Consider the following 17,180-nt stretch of genomic DNA (forward strand, 5'->3'; position numbering starts at 1 on the left):
TGAAGGCGCTGTGCATCTTAGGGAAAATTAAACCAATAAGTCAACTTACTAGCAAGTCTACTAGTGAATCCACTAGACAACTGATCTATTGATCACTACTGATTGACAGTAATTCTCCCGACTTAAATTTCACCTGCCGATGTAAGCTACTCGCACCTGCCTGGTGAACCACTATTGATGTACGTACCGCAATCGGTGTACAGAACACAGTTGCATACATACTTCATAGGGTGCCAAATAAACGTCAGAGTATGACTGGATTCAATAGATCCCGGTTCGCTGGGTTGATCACAATTTTCTAGTAATGTTCGCATGAATAATTCTTCCTACCCGTAGAGGACGCAGTAGACGCAATACAGGCCCAGTGATTGTGAAGCACCAGTCCCACTAGGCGGCAACACATGACACAATGCTTCGGCCTAGTACGCTTGTCTCACTTGCACCCTGGATGGTTGGATAGCTGCTGCAGCGATCTCAACGTCGCCCTAAATCGGCTACGGTCGGAAGTGCTGGCGTCGGGGTTCGGCCCGCAGAAGGTCTCCCCACTGCCGCAATCCTTGAACGATAAACCCCCGACTCTTGTTATTGCGACGAACGATGGATTAAGTGTGCTGAGCTGGTACTCACCGTATTGGTCGAGGGCTGTCTAACGTCTGACTTGGGGCCACAAGTTATATGACCGTGTTTCAGACTGGCAAGCCCTATGACAGCTCTTCTTGGGACACCACATTTCTACTGAGCACTATAGTTTTCCTCGACTAGCAATTATTCCTGCTAGTTTCACTTAGCTCGAAGTACAAGAGAAACAGTGTATATTTAAAGAGGAGCAGGGAGACTGGGGTTCACATTTTTGTTTCCTTAGGACAAACGAGCTGCTTGTATCGGCACGCTTATGAAGTGACTATGAAGTAAAATTCAAGCTATGGCTAAGCATATACAAGCTCGGTGACTGGGGGCTTTCCACTAGGCATCCTGATTGCTGAACAATGAGTTCAAGTGTTTTTGAACCCATGCGTTGGACTCAAACAAGCCCTTTTCCCTCAGAGGGTTGAAAGACGGTGGATATATTGTTCGGAGATCGATTCGAAGTTTAGATTCAGCGCAGAGTACTGAGGTTGTTATTAAAGTTTGTGCTTCTTTAGCCTCTTCCTTAGGCTAGTTTATTCACGTCTAAACGAAGGACTTGAATGACAGATACCACTGGCATAGTTCACATTCATACTGAAGGCATTTGCGGAGCCATAGATTCTTCGTCTTTGCATACTTTCGCACGCTGTCTTAATGGATAATTTTCTATGCCAGAGCTATAGTTGATGGCAGACGTAGAACTAGGAATCGAAAGCGCTGCTGTAATATTTCTCTAATTACACTAAGAACCTTTAAGTATTGATACTAAATCCTTCATCGGCCTAGCTGCACTTGACTTAGGTAAGACAGAAGCATTGAGGTTATACTTTGTTGAAGTACTTCTATACATAGATACTTGTATTATGATACAAACGCAAGTGTAAAGACCTATGATGGTCGTCTCTATTTACTTTACTGCCTATGGGGAAGTGTATGAAGATGTGAACTTCGAAACTCCCTCCACACACGCCCTCACTATATGCAAATGAGCACGAGTGAAGTAAGAGCTAACACGAGCACTATAGCTAAAAACTCTAGAGACATAGAGGGAGATTCACCACACGAAGCTCATGTATCTGATCCCAAGCTCCGCTCCATCGCAATCTGCTTCCATCCATCCCCACCTCACACCCCAATATTATCGGGAAAGACGGCCTTACACCCCAACCACAAAACCAGCCTCCCAATCCGATCCGGATACGCCGCCACAACCTTATCATAAAGTTCCTTCGCACTGGTCGATTCCTGGACCAACCGGCTAAACGTCTGGATGTACTCCATCGAGGCACGCACATTCCACGCGCCATCCACCCCGCCGGGCCGATGGTGCGAGGCCACGACCACCGCCGGATCAAACCGCTCCAGCACGCGCAACGAGTGCAGCCAGGCATCGCGCTGCCTTTGCTCCGGCGACTCTGTCATCCACATGTGCACGTCGTTGTACACGATATCCCCCGCGACAACCATATCCAGGCCCGGGATGTGGAGGAATGTCGTCTCGTCGGTGTCCGAGTGTCCGACGTCCACGGCTTCAAAGGTGTGGCCCTCCAACGTGAACTTGTTATCCTCCAGTGGTTTGGCCAAGATCTGGAAGGAATCGGTGTCGATTCGGCCGGGGAAGAGATCGTTCCAGAAGGCATGGAATTCGGGGGTGATCTGCGTGGCCATGTGGTCGATGGAGGCTTGGGTGGAGACCACCTCTACCCCCGGGAAGCGCTGGGTGAGGTATTGCAGGTTGAAGAAGTGGTCGCCATGGCCGTGGGTGATGTAGATCGTCGCCAGGCGTTTGCCGTTCAGGGTCTCGTCGAGCCAGTCGCCCAGCGACACGCCTTGGTCGTGAGTGAAGAGCGTGTCGACGAGGACGGCTTCGGAGTGTCCGGAGATCAGGGTCACCACCGTCGGTTGCCAGTATCCAATCGAGCCATCGGGTAATGTTGCGTTGGTGGGGATGGAGGGAGCGGCGTAGAGGTCGGCTCGTAGTGCGGTTAGAGGAGACATGATAAAGGGGCTGTGTGTGATTTCTCAGGGGTGATTGACTAAAGAGGAAGAAATTGGGGCTGGCATCAAACTTGGATTACGACGGGAGAGCTTTATAGCTAGCCGCATTCAAGCCACGGGCGTTTTAAATGCATGTGGTCATGATTGGAGGACTTTCGAAGGTTCCACAATCTGACCCTTTTGTCATCGCTCATAATCTTTCCGAGATGGTTGATTGTACGGAGATATCAATATCATGATTAGTCGTGGTCCCGTATTGCCTCACGGAGCGGCATCCGCTAGAGCGACGGGGAACACTCCGCGGGATCGTATTCACTCGGAGACGGTCATATCCGAGCCGAACTAACGCGATAGCGTCAGCTATGAGCACTATGTTGCTGTAATCCGTCCGATATTGCGACCGAGCAGGTTGTGGCCTCTTCAAACCTGGGCTATAAAGCGTACACTGATCCGGGCGAAGAAGGATGCTCCTGAATTCCAAGCCCAGCTTCTCCGTTTAGAGCCCTAATCGCCCCGACACACCAAAACTCTCAACCAACACCATGACGACCGAGTACAAATTCGAAGGCTGGATGGGCCTCGGCCCCGAAGCGAGTGAGGGCAAGATGGTCTGGCAAGAGTTCGAACCCAAACCCTGGGAAGAGACCGACGTCGACATCAAAATCACCCACTGCGGAATCTGCGGAACCGACCTGCACACTCTCCGCAGTGGCTGGGTAAGTCTTTCAGCCTCCAAGCCCCCGACCTCGTCGACCATATCCAACTGAACGTCCGCTACAGGGCCCAGCCATGTACCCCTGCTGCGCGGGCCACGAGATCGTCGGCATTGCTGTGCGCGTCGGCTCGCAGGCTGAGAACAAGATCCAAGTCGGCGACCGCGTGGGCGTCGGCGCCCAGAACGACGCCTGCCTGGATCGCGACGGGCCCTGCGAGGAGTGCTCGTCCGGCCGGGAGACCTACTGCCCGCGCCTGCTGGGGCTGACGTACAACGCGCGGCATTGGAACGGGGCCAAGTCCTACGGCGGCTACGCCCTCTACCACCGCGCGCACTCGCATTTCGTGGTCAAGATCCCTGACGCGATCCCGTCGGCGCTCGCGGCGCCAATGCTCTGCGCTGGGATTACGGCCTACGCCCCGCTGAGGCAGAATGGGTGCGGACCGGGGAAGAAGGTGGCTGTGATTGGGGTCGGGGGCATAGGGCACTATGCGATTCAGTTTGCCAAAGCGCTGGGTGCAGAGAAGGTCGTTGCCATCTCGAGGCGCGGGGATAAGAGGGAGGACGCTTTGGCGCTGGGGGCGGATGTCTATATTGCCACTGCGGAGGATCCGGACTGGGCGAAGAAGAATGCACGGTCGTTGGATCTGATTATTTCTACCGTTTCATCTTCCAAGGTATGTACTGATTTGTCCTGTACTCTTCGCAGCGATGCTAATCGAGTGGTAGATGCCTCTTCGTGATTACCTCTCTCTGCTGAAAACCGACGGCTGCTTCCATCAGCTCGGTGTGCCCGAGGACGGCACCCTGCCCATCCCCGCGGAAGCTCTTGTCTTCCGCCGCCTGAAAGTCGCGGGCTCACTGATGGCGGGACCCGGTGAGATTCGGGAGATGCTGGAGCTCGCTGCGAGCAAGAATGTACGGTCGTGGGTCGAGGAGGTGCCGATGAAGGAGGCCAACCAGGCCATTCAGGACATGGACGCTGGCAAGGCCCGGTATCGGTACGTGCTTGTCAATGAGCATTAAGCGGCCATCCATCAGCGGAACTTCTTTGATCACATTTGCTCCTCATAGACAACAGCCTCGTACAGAGATCTTTATCCTCAGGGACCAAAAATCGCTCAGATGAGGACTTTTTCATGATAGACATATGCAATGATTAATAATCCTATCCGAGTCACTAAATAAGCCTCAAAGTATTGATTCTGAGTGAGATAGGGTCAATATCTGTGTGGTATATCATAGGTGAGGAGTACCAAGCTAATGGTATCGGGCTGTAATGATCAAAATCAATTTGAACTAGGACAAAAATCCAAGCCTAAGCGGACACACGAGCCGCTGCGGTCCCAGCCCCGTCTTAGGGCACGGCCAGGCGGAGCCCCCACCGCAGCGGAGCGGGCATCTCCCCGTAAAGACAGAGACACGGCCGCAGTTCGGCAAGAGACAACGGGAATGTGTCCCGTCATCGCAAATTGGTATTTAGTGACTTGTAGTTAGTAGTGCAAGTTATTCCCTAGGAAGCTCTGTATGAGTATGTATTCTCGACCCCTCCCAAAGGCACCGAATCATGCACTGTAACTTAAAGTCTACCTCCTCAAATCCTCCCGCCCCTTGATCTCCTCCACCAACTCCCGAAAATCCTCATCCCCCTGCTCCGCCAGCTCCTGAAACCTCTCCGTGTTTTGTGCCAGCCATTTCCCATCTTCACCCGCCTAAAATTCATAATCTGAGTTAGTAGTGGTGCCCGCGATGCAATAGCACAAAGAAAGATAGGCTTGCCTTAGGCAATAACACCCCATACTCCAGCCCCGCAACAATCGCCCCCATCACAAACACCCGGCTCAACTCCCGCTCCTTCCCGAATTTTCCGCCTGCATTCACAATCTGATCCCATGCTTGGGCAATGCGCAGCGAGGTCTCTTCGAAGTCGGCGTGGGTGCGGGAACCGCCGGTGCGGACGTAGGCGATGATGCGGTTGATGCTTCTCTATTCGAGGTTTCATCGTACTGTCAGGCTGGCCTTGCTTTCACGTAAGGAGAAAGGATAGTGAGGTGCGACTACGAACCTCCCTCCCCGCGACATAGTTGTGCTGGGTTCGGGTGTCCACGAACTTGATGTTCACGAACAGGCTCGGGGTGGTGAACTGGCGGGTGTGGATGTGGGTAATGGCCTGTGCGAGGGCATCGCGCTGGGGCTTGTCGAGGGGAATGCTATGCTCAACCTCGTAGAGGGGCATTGTACATATGTGAGTTCGTTTCTATGTGTAAGGGTGTATGTATGTTGTGGGCGAGGAAGATGGCTACCAGGGCAAAGAGGTTGAAAAGACAAGATACTTATATGAGTATGAGCAGACTAATGGTGCGGGGTATGCGGGCACCATCGCGGAGCTACATCCGCAACCATCGCTTCCGGCTCCCTGTCATAGATAAATGCTTCTCAGTTTCTATTGCTTAACTTGTTATGTGCTGTCTCGAATAAGCCCCCAGCAAATCGTTCAGCTAGGATTCCACCTCCCCCCTGGGGTCTCTAGGTCCAGGTATCCGGGCGTACACCGCTCGATGACCCGCACTCACAGTTTCAGATATCCATGGCCCTTGGCAAAGATATCAAGCTACTGGCATCCAGAGACCATATTCTGCATCATATCTCCCATCCCGCCCGGTAGATCCCACGGAAGGTTCCACCAGTCCAAGTCGTGTCGGACTGGAACCCCGCAAAGAACGACAGGAGCTCGGATGTGGCAGCGGGCTGCTGCGTTGGGACATAGTACGGATCAAATAAGATCTGTTCGGCCTGTCCGATACCAGCGGCATACGCTCCAGTATCCAAGCTATTCAATCCAGCTATCCTTTGATCACCAGGGCTGCGATGGATGTCGCCCCCTGGATGTGATGGCGAGGACTGGCCCGCGCGCGCAAGACTCCGCGCGAACCGCCGTACCGTAGCCCTTGCGATGCCATCCAACACATCACGGCTTCGTTTGGCTTCGAGCCAGTACTCTCCGGTGGCGCTGAGAATGTCGGACGCGGACTTCAGTGCGTGTAAAACAGTATCAAGGTCGGTTTCGTCACCCACCCCGTCCGGTGCCCAGACGCAATAGAATATCGTCACCACGCATAGAAAAAACGACTGTACATTCATCCAGTTATAGTGCAGCATACTATTCACGTAAAGCTTATGGTAGAGCTGAATACATTCCAAGGCGCAATGGAAGCATTGCCGAATCAGGCTTCTGGAGGGATGATTGAAGAGCGGACTCGGGCGTACGACCAGCATCACGAGCTCGTAGTATTTGATTTTTAGCAGGTCATTCAGATAGCATGCGGAGCTATCTGGCGGATGGCACGGGATGGACGACTTCCACTGGCGCAGACGGTTCAGCATATCTTCCTGCCATCCCTTGACGTCCGTTATAGCAGGCTGCGTGTATGGGGGATAATTTCGGTCGACACAATATAGCACACATTTGATCTCGGCATTGAACCGGGCAAGCCTGAAGAGATGGATTGCGCTAGACAAATCGGTTATAGCTCCAGTGGCTGGAGCCGGTATCTCCTGGTTGGGCTTCAGGTCTTCATCATTGATTTCTCGCGGTAACTGTAACGTTCAGTGCCTTCTTCTTCAATAGATATGTACGGTACGGGTGAGGTACCCTCAAGTCGCATTGCTCGTCTATTAAACCTATCAACCTGCCGAGTAAGGTGCTCAAGAAGCGGTCCATCATATCGACGCACCAGAAAGCCCTGGTGCGCATCTCCTGATCGAACTCGGTGAAGGCAGAGCCCTGAACATTGCGATGCAGTCCGAGCTCCATTACGGCGGCCAGGGAGTTATAATGGAGGGTCCAAAGGCTGATCCCCGAGGTTGGGTTGTTGATCGTGTACATTTGTAGAAGCAGCATGCACTGCACACCGCGCAGAGAAGATTTATGAAAAACGGCATCCAAATGGAGGATTGCAGAGGCGCAGTAGCCTTCAGCTGAAAGTAGCACTTTTGCTTGGCGAGATCGAATGGTGGCACCGATAGCCAAAACCAGGAAATCTGAAAATGATCAATAGGTGTGACATCCACGCCGCTGTAAGCCTTCTGAAGAAGTTCCAGATGAGTGGGTCTGTGAAAAAACGGGAACTGTAAATGGACCGCCTGAAAATATGCCTGCGTCAACCATCGCGCCTGTTTTAAGTCCGATGGCAGATCTTTCGGTTGGATATCGAGAAGCTCCGCAGGGACAAATTGATCGTTCTTCGAAGCAGGGGGTGATTCTCGTGCTATCTCAGCTCGCCGCTCTAGGCCTGTCAGCACAAATCTCGTGAAGAACAGCCCACTAGAGGGCCCTAGATAGCGCAGATCTGCCCCAGCATTGACCGATACCAAACCTAGTTGGTCCGTTACGTCACGAGCTGGGTTCCAGCCATCTCTAGTATGCGCAGTCTGCGGAACAGGGGTCTGGAAAGTAGCAGAATTTGTAGACACTCCGTATTCAGAGCTCCGAGGATGATTCAAGTGACCAGAGTCAAACTTGCTGAGGTCAATATGTGGCAGGTGCTCCTGTATGATTGACTCCAGCCATTCAATGCGTATTTCTAGCTCTTCCACATGACTGTATTTAGGTGTCAATACGAACTTCAGCGCCAACTAGGTAATCACAGTGCGAGACTAGCTTACTAACGGGAAATGTCCCGGACATTCCACCCCTCAGTGCAGTCCACACGGGCCCGTTGGCAACCGCCACAGACAGGAACAACCCCATCGCACTGAAATCCATTAATGCCTGAGTCAGGTGAAAAGACCAGCATTCACTGTCATCAATCATGCAGAAGGGACTTACCCGAATCTTTCTTTTTTGGCAGCGAGCGCATGCCGTGGTGGTCCAGCTGCGGGGGGCAGCCCGACGGTCTCGACGTCGGGCCAAAGGCGATGGATCCATTCTAATCAATAACGTGATATTTGCAATCAAAATCAGCAGTCATCTAACACCAATAGAGCCTGCATCACGATCTATCCGGGTGGTTCTCAGATGAGACCTGTTCTTTTGTGCATGAACGAAGGATGTAGTTGGGATGGTCAAGGTAGCGATAAATGACCCCGCCGACGGGCGGAGTTCCGTCCGTGCCTTCGCCGCCAAATTAGTCATCACCCCGGGCATCTCCCGGGGCGAGAAGCATGCCATAAAGACAAATATGTATACAGGACAGATATGGGGACCGTGAGGATGATAGATAGTCTGGGTAGGGACATGGTGGCTTTTGTGTGCCGTGTGCAGAAGATTCTGTCGGGAATATATATCGGACTTATACGATGAGTTCCCAGAGCTCTCTCTCTCACGCCAAAACCACAACAACCAGATCAACTCTCTTTTCCTCAAAATGGACCAAATTGGCTCAGGTGGAATCAAGGTCCCATTGGAACTGAATCCAAAAAGAACAAAATTCCCCCACTCAACGCAGGGGCAATGACACTTCCATGATCTTCGTCGATATATACCCTCTTCTCACACATCACCCGGCCACTACAGGTCAGTCGTTGGTACAGCTCATCGCAGTTGTCTGTCATACGACGCTGGGCAGCACCTTTCTTCCGTCTTTCGTACACATCCTGCGATTCTCCTCGACGACGGGCCGGAAACTGTTCCTGAGATCCATAAGAGAGGCGCACCCTGGGGAGAGATCGAAGTGCAGGGCTATCATAGAGTTGGTCCTCTTCCGTCAATATGAACCGGTCATTCCACCAGATTGACGGACTCGCCACTAAGAAAGTGTCAAAACTCTCCGGTCGCGTGAACAGGACATGCAACGCGAACAAGCCCCCGTACGAATGGCCGAACAGGGCAGTCTTGACGGGTGTGACGGAAGGAAAAACCGAAGACAATATGAATGGCTCAACAGTCCTCTTGATGAAGGACAGAAATTGGTCCGCCCCGCCATGTGGTTCAGGACGGGGCTCGCCATCGGGCCCGTTTGGGGGAACATAACTCTCGCACGGTGGAGTCAAGTCCACCGTACGGCGAGGATCATAAACCCTGTCGGTCAAGGGATAGCCAATCGCGACGACGATAGGCCCCGGCTCATCGGGTGAAACAGGCCGATGGCGACGAACAGCATCCAATGCAGTTCCGAAGACGGCGTTTCCGTCAACAAGGTAACTAGCTCATGTGAGTCGCCAAACTTTTCAACCTCGGCGCAAGATGTGCTGGCAGACTTACACAAGATTGACCTTGGCCAAGACCTGTAAAGTGTTCCAGCTCAGCGGCCACGCAAGCTGGATCTGATAAGATGATCCCTGTGCGTTGGAAACAGTCCATGCTGCCACATTCGGGACTCCGCCGTTATCGGATCGGGCAAAGGTCCATTGAGTCATGTTGTCGCGGTTTCAACTATGGTCACAGTCACAAGAAAGACACAAGGGTACCTTTATGACACACAAATGGGACGGAAAATGTTCGGTGCCGGATCGGAAGCAGATTGATTGTGCACCCCCACGCTGCTTCCGACGGATGCTTCGTTTTGCCTTCAGCGGACGGTCTTGGCTCCGCTTGGCGCCCTTGGCATCCATTATCTGATCCGGAATTGAACTTCCCTCAGGCCAGTCAGAGAAGGTCCAGGCAAGAAAACGGGGTCTGCGGAGTTGGAATGACCAACTCTCACGGGGGTCGTCCGACATCTCGCGTGGCATCGCCAGATTAGATTAGATCTCCGAAGCCGCTGTACACAATCGAACGACCTATACGAATTGCCAGTGGAGGCATCAGGAATTATGGCTGCATGAGTCAGTGCTAGAAGCCGGACCTATGCACGAAAAAAAAGCTCGGCGTCGCCTGATGCTAATAAACGCCACCGCTGGGCATGCGGTCAAAATTCTTATTTCTTGCGCCGACTTCCTTCGGTCGAAGGACTGCTGTCGTGCAAGCAAAAAAGCAGACCCACGATGAGCAGCGCCATGAGTTTGTCCGTAGAGACAAAAGAGTCGTTTGCTCCCGCCTCAACCAACATGGCCGAGATCACAACTCAGCATTCAGTGGAAAGTACCAAGCATGAGCAGAACCCTCAGGCGGACTCGGAGAGCCTTCAGGCTGGTGTCCAGAGAGCAGAGCAGTTGCGGAGGATCTGGTCCAAGACAGGCTTGATCATTGCTTTCGTTGGGTAGGTGTCGGACTTCGCAATGTTCTGATCATGCCTGACTGTAGTAGCCTGTTCCTGGCCACTTTTGCCGTCAACTTTGCCGACTATTCCACCCAGGTTTACACTGCATACACGACGAGCGCCTTCAAGCAGCACTCGGCCATGAGTGCTGCGCGTGTGGTTATGAACATCACCCGCATTGCTTCATATCCGATCATTGCTAAACTGGGCGATGTACTAAAGCCTTGTACCTCTTCAATCTCCATGCTGACAACAATTCCAGGTCTTTGGCCGAGCTGAAATGTTCATCCTTTCAATCATCGCCCAGGTACTCGGCTATGTCATTTATGCATGCTGCAAGAACATCTCGCAGTATATGGTATGCTCTCCTCTATTAGCATTATAAGCATACCTGACCCTTCCTCTGAACGAGCAGGCCGCCGGAATCTTCGAAGCCATCGGTTCAACAGGTTATGCCCTTACCCAGCAAGTATTCGTCGCCGACGTAACGAACTTGGTCAATCGAGGTATCTGGTCGACACTGCCCGACTCCCTGACAACTATCCCGACATTATACCTAGGCACGATCGTTGCGCAAGACATTCTCGACCACTCGACGTGGCGCTGGGGATGGGGTATGTGGGCAATTGTGCTGCCCGTTGCTGCAGCACCCTTGGTCGGAAGCATGGTGCTTTACCAGCACCGTTCCCCTCGACGAGTCCGCATCAGTACGGCTTTGGGGTGGAAAAGCGAGGATCCTTGGTGGCGTCGGGTCTATGATCTCCTGTGGATTCAACTGGATCTACCGGGGGCCGTGCTACTTCTATTGGGGCTGTCGCTGTTCTTGATCCCACTGTCCCTGACTGGTTCGGGCAATAGTGGTGCCTGGCAACACAACGGCTCTTTCATTGCCATGCTTGTCATGGGCGTGGTGTTTGTAATTGCCTTCCTGGCGTGGGATGCCTGGTTCGCGAAGAAGCCATTTGTCCCATACCGGATGATCCGCAACCGCACCGTGGCCGCCGCTTGCCTGCTGGGCGCCCTGGACTTTTTCCACTACTCCGTCTTCACAGTGTTCTTCACAAGCTACCTGCAAGTAGCTGGACACTTTGAGGCTGGAAATGCCACCCGGATTGAGTATGCTATAACACATGACTCTCTCGAATCAAACCAAATGCTAATGTTGATGACTGCAGCAACTCTCTGCGAGTAGCTTTTCAAGTGGCAGGGATCTTCGCCTCGCTCTTCATGAAATACACTCGTCGTTCGCAAATTTGGGTTCTTGGGGGCGTCCCCCTCTGTGTGCTCGGCATGGGCATTGTTCTTTACCTTGTGGATATGGGCAATGGCAAAACAGGAAGCGAGGCGGCCTTTGTCACGGCCAAATCGCTGATCGGAATCGGGCGTGGCTTCTACCAGACCGCAGCTCAGGTCTCCGTCCAAGCCGTCGTGTCCAGACAGGAAGTCTCCGTCGTGACGGCAGTATTCTTTGCTTCTATGAGCGTAGGAGGAGCCATTGGAACTAGGTAATTGTCCCGCCTGTACTTGTGCGATCGGCGTATTCTGACCAGTGTATCAATTAGTGTGGCTGGCGCCATCTGGCGAAGCACCCTCCCCAAGAAGCTGGAGCAATATCTTCCCGATGCGCTCAAACCCCAGGCGCACACCATCTTCAGCTCTATTGTCGTGGCGAAGAAATATCAACCTGGCACGGCTGCTCGTGATGCTATTGACCGCAGCTATCGGGAGTCGCAGCGCCTTTTGGCAATTGCTGCTCTGGCGGCTTTGGCTCCGATGCTGATTGTGATGTTCTTCCTGCGTAACGTACATCTTGATGCGCGAGATGAGGAAGAGGCTACTTCCGAGACACCGGTCGAGAAGGGCCACGAAGACGTCCAGGCGGGGAAAACTGCTACCGCAACTTCGAGTCCTGCCGGTGCTGAAAATGGCCATCGGATCGAACAGTAGTCGGGGTGCTAAGTAGATGAAATGAGCTGCGGTGAAACAAAATGCTTCTCGGTGTCCTGACTGTGCCTCGGATATTCGCAAGACCATCCAGCATTCGAACGATCATCCTCTTTGATTGATTTATAGATTTCGGACGAGAAACATTGAACTATCTCAAACTAGTACTCATTTTTGACTTCAGGTGAAGTATAGAGCGTTTTTTGGAGTTGCAAATGTGATCGCGGCAGCCAGGCAGCTCTCCGAAGGTTGAGGCCTCGAGATACATATATCATCGTGCTTGCCAGCCATATTTATCCTGGGAAAGGCAATTTTTCGGGCCAGTTCAAAGTAATTCATGGAAGATAAACTGCTTATAAATCGAACGATAGGAGACCTATTGAAAAAGGCAAATCTGGCCCGTAGCTTGAAGGTGCTAAGTTGAAGGGGAGAAAGTAACTACCTAAGTTATGATTGTCCACCACCAATTATGAGTTGACTTAGTCAGCTTGTGCTGTGCGGTGTCAAGGTCACTCACGTGACCACATGGAGAAGTGCACACGTGACCAATCCTCTTTATATTCTTCCAATTGACCGAGTCCAGCTGCAGGAACGAAAGTAAAAGGTTCAAGGCTGAGGTCTGGCCGATTGTCGCATTTGTCTCAGCATGCACTGCTTTTCCTATCGGCCCGGTGTCAGGTCAAGGCTGGGGCGTGGGGTGGCGTTGTTTTCGAGTGGCCACATTTGATCGATCGGCCCCATTCGGTAGTAGGCTGGAGCGACCAGGGGGGGGACGCACAATACTACAGTACTCAGTACAATGCCTTGCTCCATCGATTCGACTATTAGATTATTGCTTGTCAATTGCATCATACTCATACATCCGTACGGAGTACCTAGTAGCAGTGTTCCTGCCAAGGAGAATCAGCTGCTTGGCTGTGCTGCACAGTTCTCCAGAACGATGAAACACATGAATCTGGCTCGCAGTGGTCGTCGTCAGAGGTTCTAAACTTGGCACGCTGCAATCCAATCTTTCACCGAACAGGAATGGTTCGCCCCAGCGGCGCTGAGGGGATGGACAAATAGCAACAAATACAATCGGGTGTGCCTGACCCACCCCTGAAGCCTTGAAGCCTGGAAGCCTGTTTGTTGAGGCTAGAAGTTCTTTCCTCTTTTCTCTCCTGAAACCCAAGACCACCACCGACCGACCGCCCGCTCTGTCTCCTCCCTTCGCCATACTCAACTCCCCGTCATTCTCTCACCTCCAACAATCCATCCATTCGATCACTGACCGATTTTCTTCTGCTCATCCTCATCCTCATCCTCATCATCCAAACATGCAGCTCAAATCTCTCCTTGTCGCCCTGGCCCTCAGCCTTTCCATTCAAGCCTACGAGATCAAGGGATACACCGAGAAGGACTGCAAAGGCGACGCCGATGGCTCCTCCACCGATGGTACTAACCTAGAAGAGTGCGGCACTCTCGCCAGCTCCAAGTGGAAGTCGATCAAGGCCACTCCGGGTGACCTGGTGTTGACTGCCTACAAGTCCGCCAAGTGTGCCGGTGAAGGATACGCCCTGCAGCCCGGCAAGTGCGTCAACGGCGAGTTCACATCCTACGAGGTGAGCTTACTCCTTCCAACTTTTCTCATCAACTCACTTCCGTCAAAGACCATGGACTAACCGAAGGATTTCATCACTTAAAGGCCCAATGGATCTCCACCATGCGCAAGCGTAACACCACCGAGATCATCGGCGATTGGGAAGTCGAGGACGAGGAGGCCGAGCCCAACACCTCCCTATAAACAGGGACAACATATGAATACGCAATTGAAGTCATCAGTCTCGCGCGCGCGTTAGTTTCAGCAAAATTCGACTTTGGGATACCACTTTTATTTGTCTACGCGAGGTCCTCTGCATCACACCCCGGGGGTCAGCCACGGTCGGCGTCCACTTTCCAGGCCGGGCGGCGATACAATCGCGGCCCCTGTTCTGGCCCGGCACTGCTCGGGGATCTCTTTTCTTTTCTTTTCTTTTCTTTTCTTTTCTTTTCTTCATTGTGATGGGTTTCCAGCATATATCTGTATAGTTGCATCTTCGGACAGGAACAATAGAATCTCGATTTTTTGACATGCACTGGATACTCGTTCACAGAATGGGTCCTGCTGGAACTTTCTGGTCAGGGATAAGCGGCTAGGTCGTCCGTGGTTTCTGATGCGGAGGTGTTGTCTTAATGCCGCAGGAATGCACAGTATATGATCACGCAGCCGTTCCTGCATCGGACAGCCAAAAATTGAATTGATGCATGCGAGGGCTGCTGCGGCCTGCGACTGAATTTGCAGCAGTTACACCAATCACATCCCCATGGAGCTCTATCTCAGAGACATTCAAAATCAATCGCGCGGCTATTCGAGAGCTACAGTATAATGGTTAACAGGCTGAGGCCGACATACGTACGAATTCTCTGCTCAGCATAAAGGCCTGAACCCGACGGCCCTCGTGCACAGAACGTGCCATCGCTAGACTTTCCTCGAACTATTTCCCGGTCCCACCTCCCTGACTACGGGTACGATGCATTCCGCTCTAAAGTCTATGATCAAGAGTAGCCAAGGACGACCGGTACACTTCACAACCATGTAATTGCATCCATACAGCAATTCCTACGTCCGATCAATCCAACCTCTGGTGGCCCTTGACCGGCGTTGTTGAGATCCGCTCCCTCCACGTCGAGCCCATCATCTTTCCACCCACCATCCAAAGACAAATGCATGAAACCCCAAAACATCAAAACATAGGTATGTTGAATACCATCTCCAGACTTCCACTTCCGTTTACTCCCTGACAACCCTAGTAAGAGTCGTCGCTGGGCACTTGGACTGAGACGGCCAGAAATCCCCGGACTCGGCGTAGATCGTATTCGGATCCGCGCACTCCGCCGCCCGCACGCGATAGGGACTGATCCACGCTGTTAGAACCCATTATCCCAACAAAGTCTGGATAGTACCCGGGGTGTGGGGCTACGTACCTTGTCGTCCGCAGTCCCGGATAACATTTCCCAGGAATCGTCACGCAGCCCGCGCCCCGCTGCACCGGCTGGTGGTTGAGCAGATCGAGGATCTGCGGAAGGTATTCGACGAAGTTGGTGAGGTAGAGGCAGAATTGCTGGGGGTCAGTGCTGGAGAGTATTTTTTAATCAGGTGACAGTTGCGGGCGGAGTAAAGGGATTGGTGGTGATGCGGGCTACCTACTTGACGGCATTGTAGCAGACTTGCCAGTCCTTGGAGACGTCGACTTGGTCGCCGGCGGCGGGTTTGTAGATGGCGACTGCGCCTGCGGTGGTTAGGAGGGTGGCACTGGTGGGAGGGGTGAGTTGCATATTGATGTCTCGGGGGCTTCAGTTGAGGAGTGAATGAGATGGGCCTGGGTTCAAGTGGGATGGTGATGAGAGAGAGGAGGATATAGGGCGAGTAGAACTGTAGGTATGTAAGCGTTGCTTGATGAGTGAGGATTCCAGGGTAAAATGGCGCTACTTATACCTTACTCCTCTCCATTGTGCCCCTCTGGTTGTTGTCATCACATTTCGCACATCGACAATAGCCCTGAGAATTGCACTCCTTGTTCCACAAGAACGGACATTCGAGACGGAGAATGAGCCTGACAATTCAAAAAGACCGCATTCTCGCATTGCAGAGAATAGAAGGCCCAAAGCCAACCAATGATGAAAAAAAGGCTGACGTTTTACGTATCTGTTGATGCCCATCACGCGGAGACTTGTTGCTATACGAAGCGATAGAGTTAACCACAGAAAGAATGTGTCTGGCTGACTGTGTGGCTGCCAGCTTGAGCCATACTTTTCCCTCTGGCAGGGATGAATTAGGCTTTCTTTGTTGAGTGATCTCCTCACGACGTAGACAGCTTGGCCTCGTCAAGAGCAATGTAGACCCGGGACGCAAGTCTGAAGGATTCTGGTCTGAGTCACTGGCTTGGTTCTGACTTGATACGGCGCTACTCTGGAGGAGATGAACAGGGATGCACAGCTTCGCGTTCTCGATCATCATGAAAACGACGATGACCTTCCTCTAGAGCGCAGTAAGTCTCTGCGGGTGTGCACCAGGCGTAATGAGATCATTCAGAAGTTCATCGGTCTCCATCTTCGCATTGTAAGTCTTCTTTGAGCGAGGAGACTGCAGTCGAAGTTTGATAATCGGAATACTCACACCGTTACTTAAATGTACAGTGGATCAAAGTACCACCAATCTGCATATTCTACTTCATATCTCACCAGCTTATTCGAATGAACACCAATGAAAAAATTCTCCGGTCTAATTGGCATCTCGATCCCCGCGGAGTCGGGCCAGCTGCCGTGTGCGGTGCCACAAACAAGAACCAGCAAGAGTCTCGAAAATAACTTGCACCAATGCCAGATGCAGGCAGTTGTGCTTCACTACTGATCTAAGGATGATCCTGTCTACCCATGATGACCTGAATCCAAAACCATCAACTCATTGAGTCAGACGTTACTTGACATGGATAACCCTTCGGGGCTCGAATCCTGACGCCCAGGGAATTAGGGCGATGCTGTGTTGGGCTTTGTAGAGTGTCGTGGATGACCGCGGCGACTTCGACTTCAGGTAATGCTTGTAAGCATTCCAACCGCATGTCAAGAAGCTCATAGTGTCATGATGTAGTAGCATCGATGGTTGAGCAGCAGGAAGTGCCCATGCGCCGGATCCCTGCCTCGTATTCTCGTGCAACATCACCTTGCACGTGGAGATTTTG

The 17,180-nt window shown here is 52.3% G+C and overlaps 8 protein-coding genes across 8 annotated transcripts; 3 read left to right on the forward strand and 5 right to left on the reverse strand.

The window, feature by feature from the left end:
* Positions 1 to 1,752: 1,752 nt before the first annotated feature.
* Positions 1,753 to 2,625, reverse strand: BO95DRAFT_360951 (MBL fold metallo-hydrolase; the record flags this gene model as incomplete). The annotated part of the gene is made up of 1 exon (XM_025582496.1): positions 1,753 to 2,625. The coding sequence occupies one exon, from the start codon at positions 2,623 to 2,625 to the stop codon at positions 1,753 to 1,755; it is 873 nt and encodes a 290-aa protein (XP_025443209.1).
* Positions 2,626 to 3,167: 542 nt separating this feature from the next.
* On the forward strand, positions 3,168 to 4,366 carry BO95DRAFT_494452 (NAD(P)-dependent alcohol dehydrogenase; the record flags this gene model as incomplete). The annotated part of the gene is made up of 3 exons (XM_025590788.1): positions 3,168 to 3,341; positions 3,406 to 4,017; positions 4,070 to 4,366. 3 exons carry the CDS (start codon positions 3,168 to 3,170, stop codon positions 4,364 to 4,366), a joined length of 1,083 nt encoding a protein of 360 aa, XP_025443210.1.
* Positions 4,367 to 4,926: 560 nt separating this feature from the next.
* On the reverse strand, positions 4,927 to 5,576 carry BO95DRAFT_452418 (uncharacterized protein; the record flags this gene model as incomplete). The annotated part of the gene is made up of 3 exons (XM_025588148.1): positions 4,927 to 5,052; positions 5,102 to 5,326; positions 5,406 to 5,576. 3 exons carry the CDS (start codon positions 5,574 to 5,576, stop codon positions 4,927 to 4,929), a joined length of 522 nt encoding a protein of 173 aa, XP_025443211.1.
* A 404-nt stretch (positions 5,577 to 5,980) lies between these two features.
* Positions 5,981 to 8,267, reverse strand: BO95DRAFT_494467 (uncharacterized protein; the record flags this gene model as incomplete). Its single annotated transcript, XM_025590789.1, has 5 exons — positions 5,981 to 6,937; positions 6,993 to 7,244; positions 7,361 to 7,940; positions 8,033 to 8,094; positions 8,169 to 8,267. 5 exons carry the CDS (start codon positions 8,265 to 8,267, stop codon positions 5,981 to 5,983), a joined length of 1,950 nt encoding a protein of 649 aa, XP_025443212.1.
* A 464-nt stretch (positions 8,268 to 8,731) lies between these two features.
* BO95DRAFT_431016 (alpha/beta hydrolase) lies at positions 8,732 to 9,697 on the reverse strand (the record flags this gene model as incomplete). The annotated part of the gene is made up of 2 exons (XM_025584990.1): positions 8,732 to 9,482; positions 9,543 to 9,697. 2 exons carry the CDS (start codon positions 9,695 to 9,697, stop codon positions 8,732 to 8,734), a joined length of 906 nt encoding a protein of 301 aa, XP_025443213.1.
* Positions 9,698 to 10,533: 836 nt separating this feature from the next.
* On the forward strand, positions 10,534 to 12,816 carry BO95DRAFT_441916 (MFS general substrate transporter). Its single transcript, XM_025586297.1, has 4 exons — positions 10,534 to 10,837; positions 10,895 to 11,595; positions 11,655 to 11,984; positions 12,042 to 12,816. The coding sequence occupies exons 1-4, from the start codon at positions 10,760 to 10,762 to the stop codon at positions 12,424 to 12,426; spliced, it is 1,494 nt and encodes a 497-aa protein (XP_025443214.1). The 5' UTR covers positions 10,534 to 10,759; the 3' UTR covers positions 12,427 to 12,816.
* Positions 12,817 to 13,475: 659 nt separating this feature from the next.
* Positions 13,476 to 14,532, forward strand: BO95DRAFT_441917 (uncharacterized protein). Its single transcript, XM_025586298.1, has 2 exons — positions 13,476 to 14,024; positions 14,108 to 14,532. The coding sequence occupies exons 1-2, from the start codon at positions 13,740 to 13,742 to the stop codon at positions 14,204 to 14,206; spliced, it is 384 nt and encodes a 127-aa protein (XP_025443215.1). The 5' UTR covers positions 13,476 to 13,739; the 3' UTR covers positions 14,207 to 14,532.
* A 700-nt stretch (positions 14,533 to 15,232) lies between these two features.
* BO95DRAFT_513684 (uncharacterized protein) lies at positions 15,233 to 15,836 on the reverse strand (the record flags this gene model as incomplete). The annotated part of the gene is made up of 3 exons (XM_025591621.1): positions 15,650 to 15,836; positions 15,427 to 15,576; positions 15,233 to 15,356 (listed from the first exon to the last, which is right to left on the reverse strand). Exons 1-3 carry the CDS (start codon positions 15,775 to 15,777, stop codon positions 15,233 to 15,235), a joined length of 402 nt encoding a protein of 133 aa, XP_025443216.1. The 5' UTR covers positions 15,778 to 15,836.
* Between the last annotated feature and the right edge of the window lie 1,344 nt (positions 15,837 to 17,180).

Source organism: Aspergillus brunneoviolaceus (assembly GCF_003184695.1).
Source record: "Aspergillus brunneoviolaceus CBS 621.78 unplaced genomic scaffold BO95scaffold_26, whole genome shotgun sequence".
Taxonomy (NCBI): domain Eukaryota; kingdom Fungi; phylum Ascomycota; class Eurotiomycetes; order Eurotiales; family Aspergillaceae; genus Aspergillus; species Aspergillus brunneoviolaceus.

Coding starts and splice junctions, on each gene's coding strand:
- BO95DRAFT_441916 (XM_025586297.1), top strand. CDS start 10,760: ATGTTCATCCTTTCAATCATCGCCCAGGTACTCGGCTATGTCATTTAT. Junction 10,838..10,894: donor AGAACATCTCGCAGTATATG/GTATGCTCTCCT, acceptor CTGAACGAGCAG/GCCGCCGGAATCTTCGAAGC. Junction 11,985..12,041: donor GGAGGAGCCATTGGAACTAG/GTAATTGTCCCG, acceptor TGTATCAATTAG/TGTGGCTGGCGCCATCTGGC.
- BO95DRAFT_441917 (XM_025586298.1), top strand. CDS start 13,740: ATGCAGCTCAAATCTCTCCTTGTCGCCCTGGCCCTCAGCCTTTCCATT. Junction 14,025..14,107: donor GCGAGTTCACATCCTACGAG/GTGAGCTTACTC, acceptor CATCACTTAAAG/GCCCAATGGATCTCCACCAT.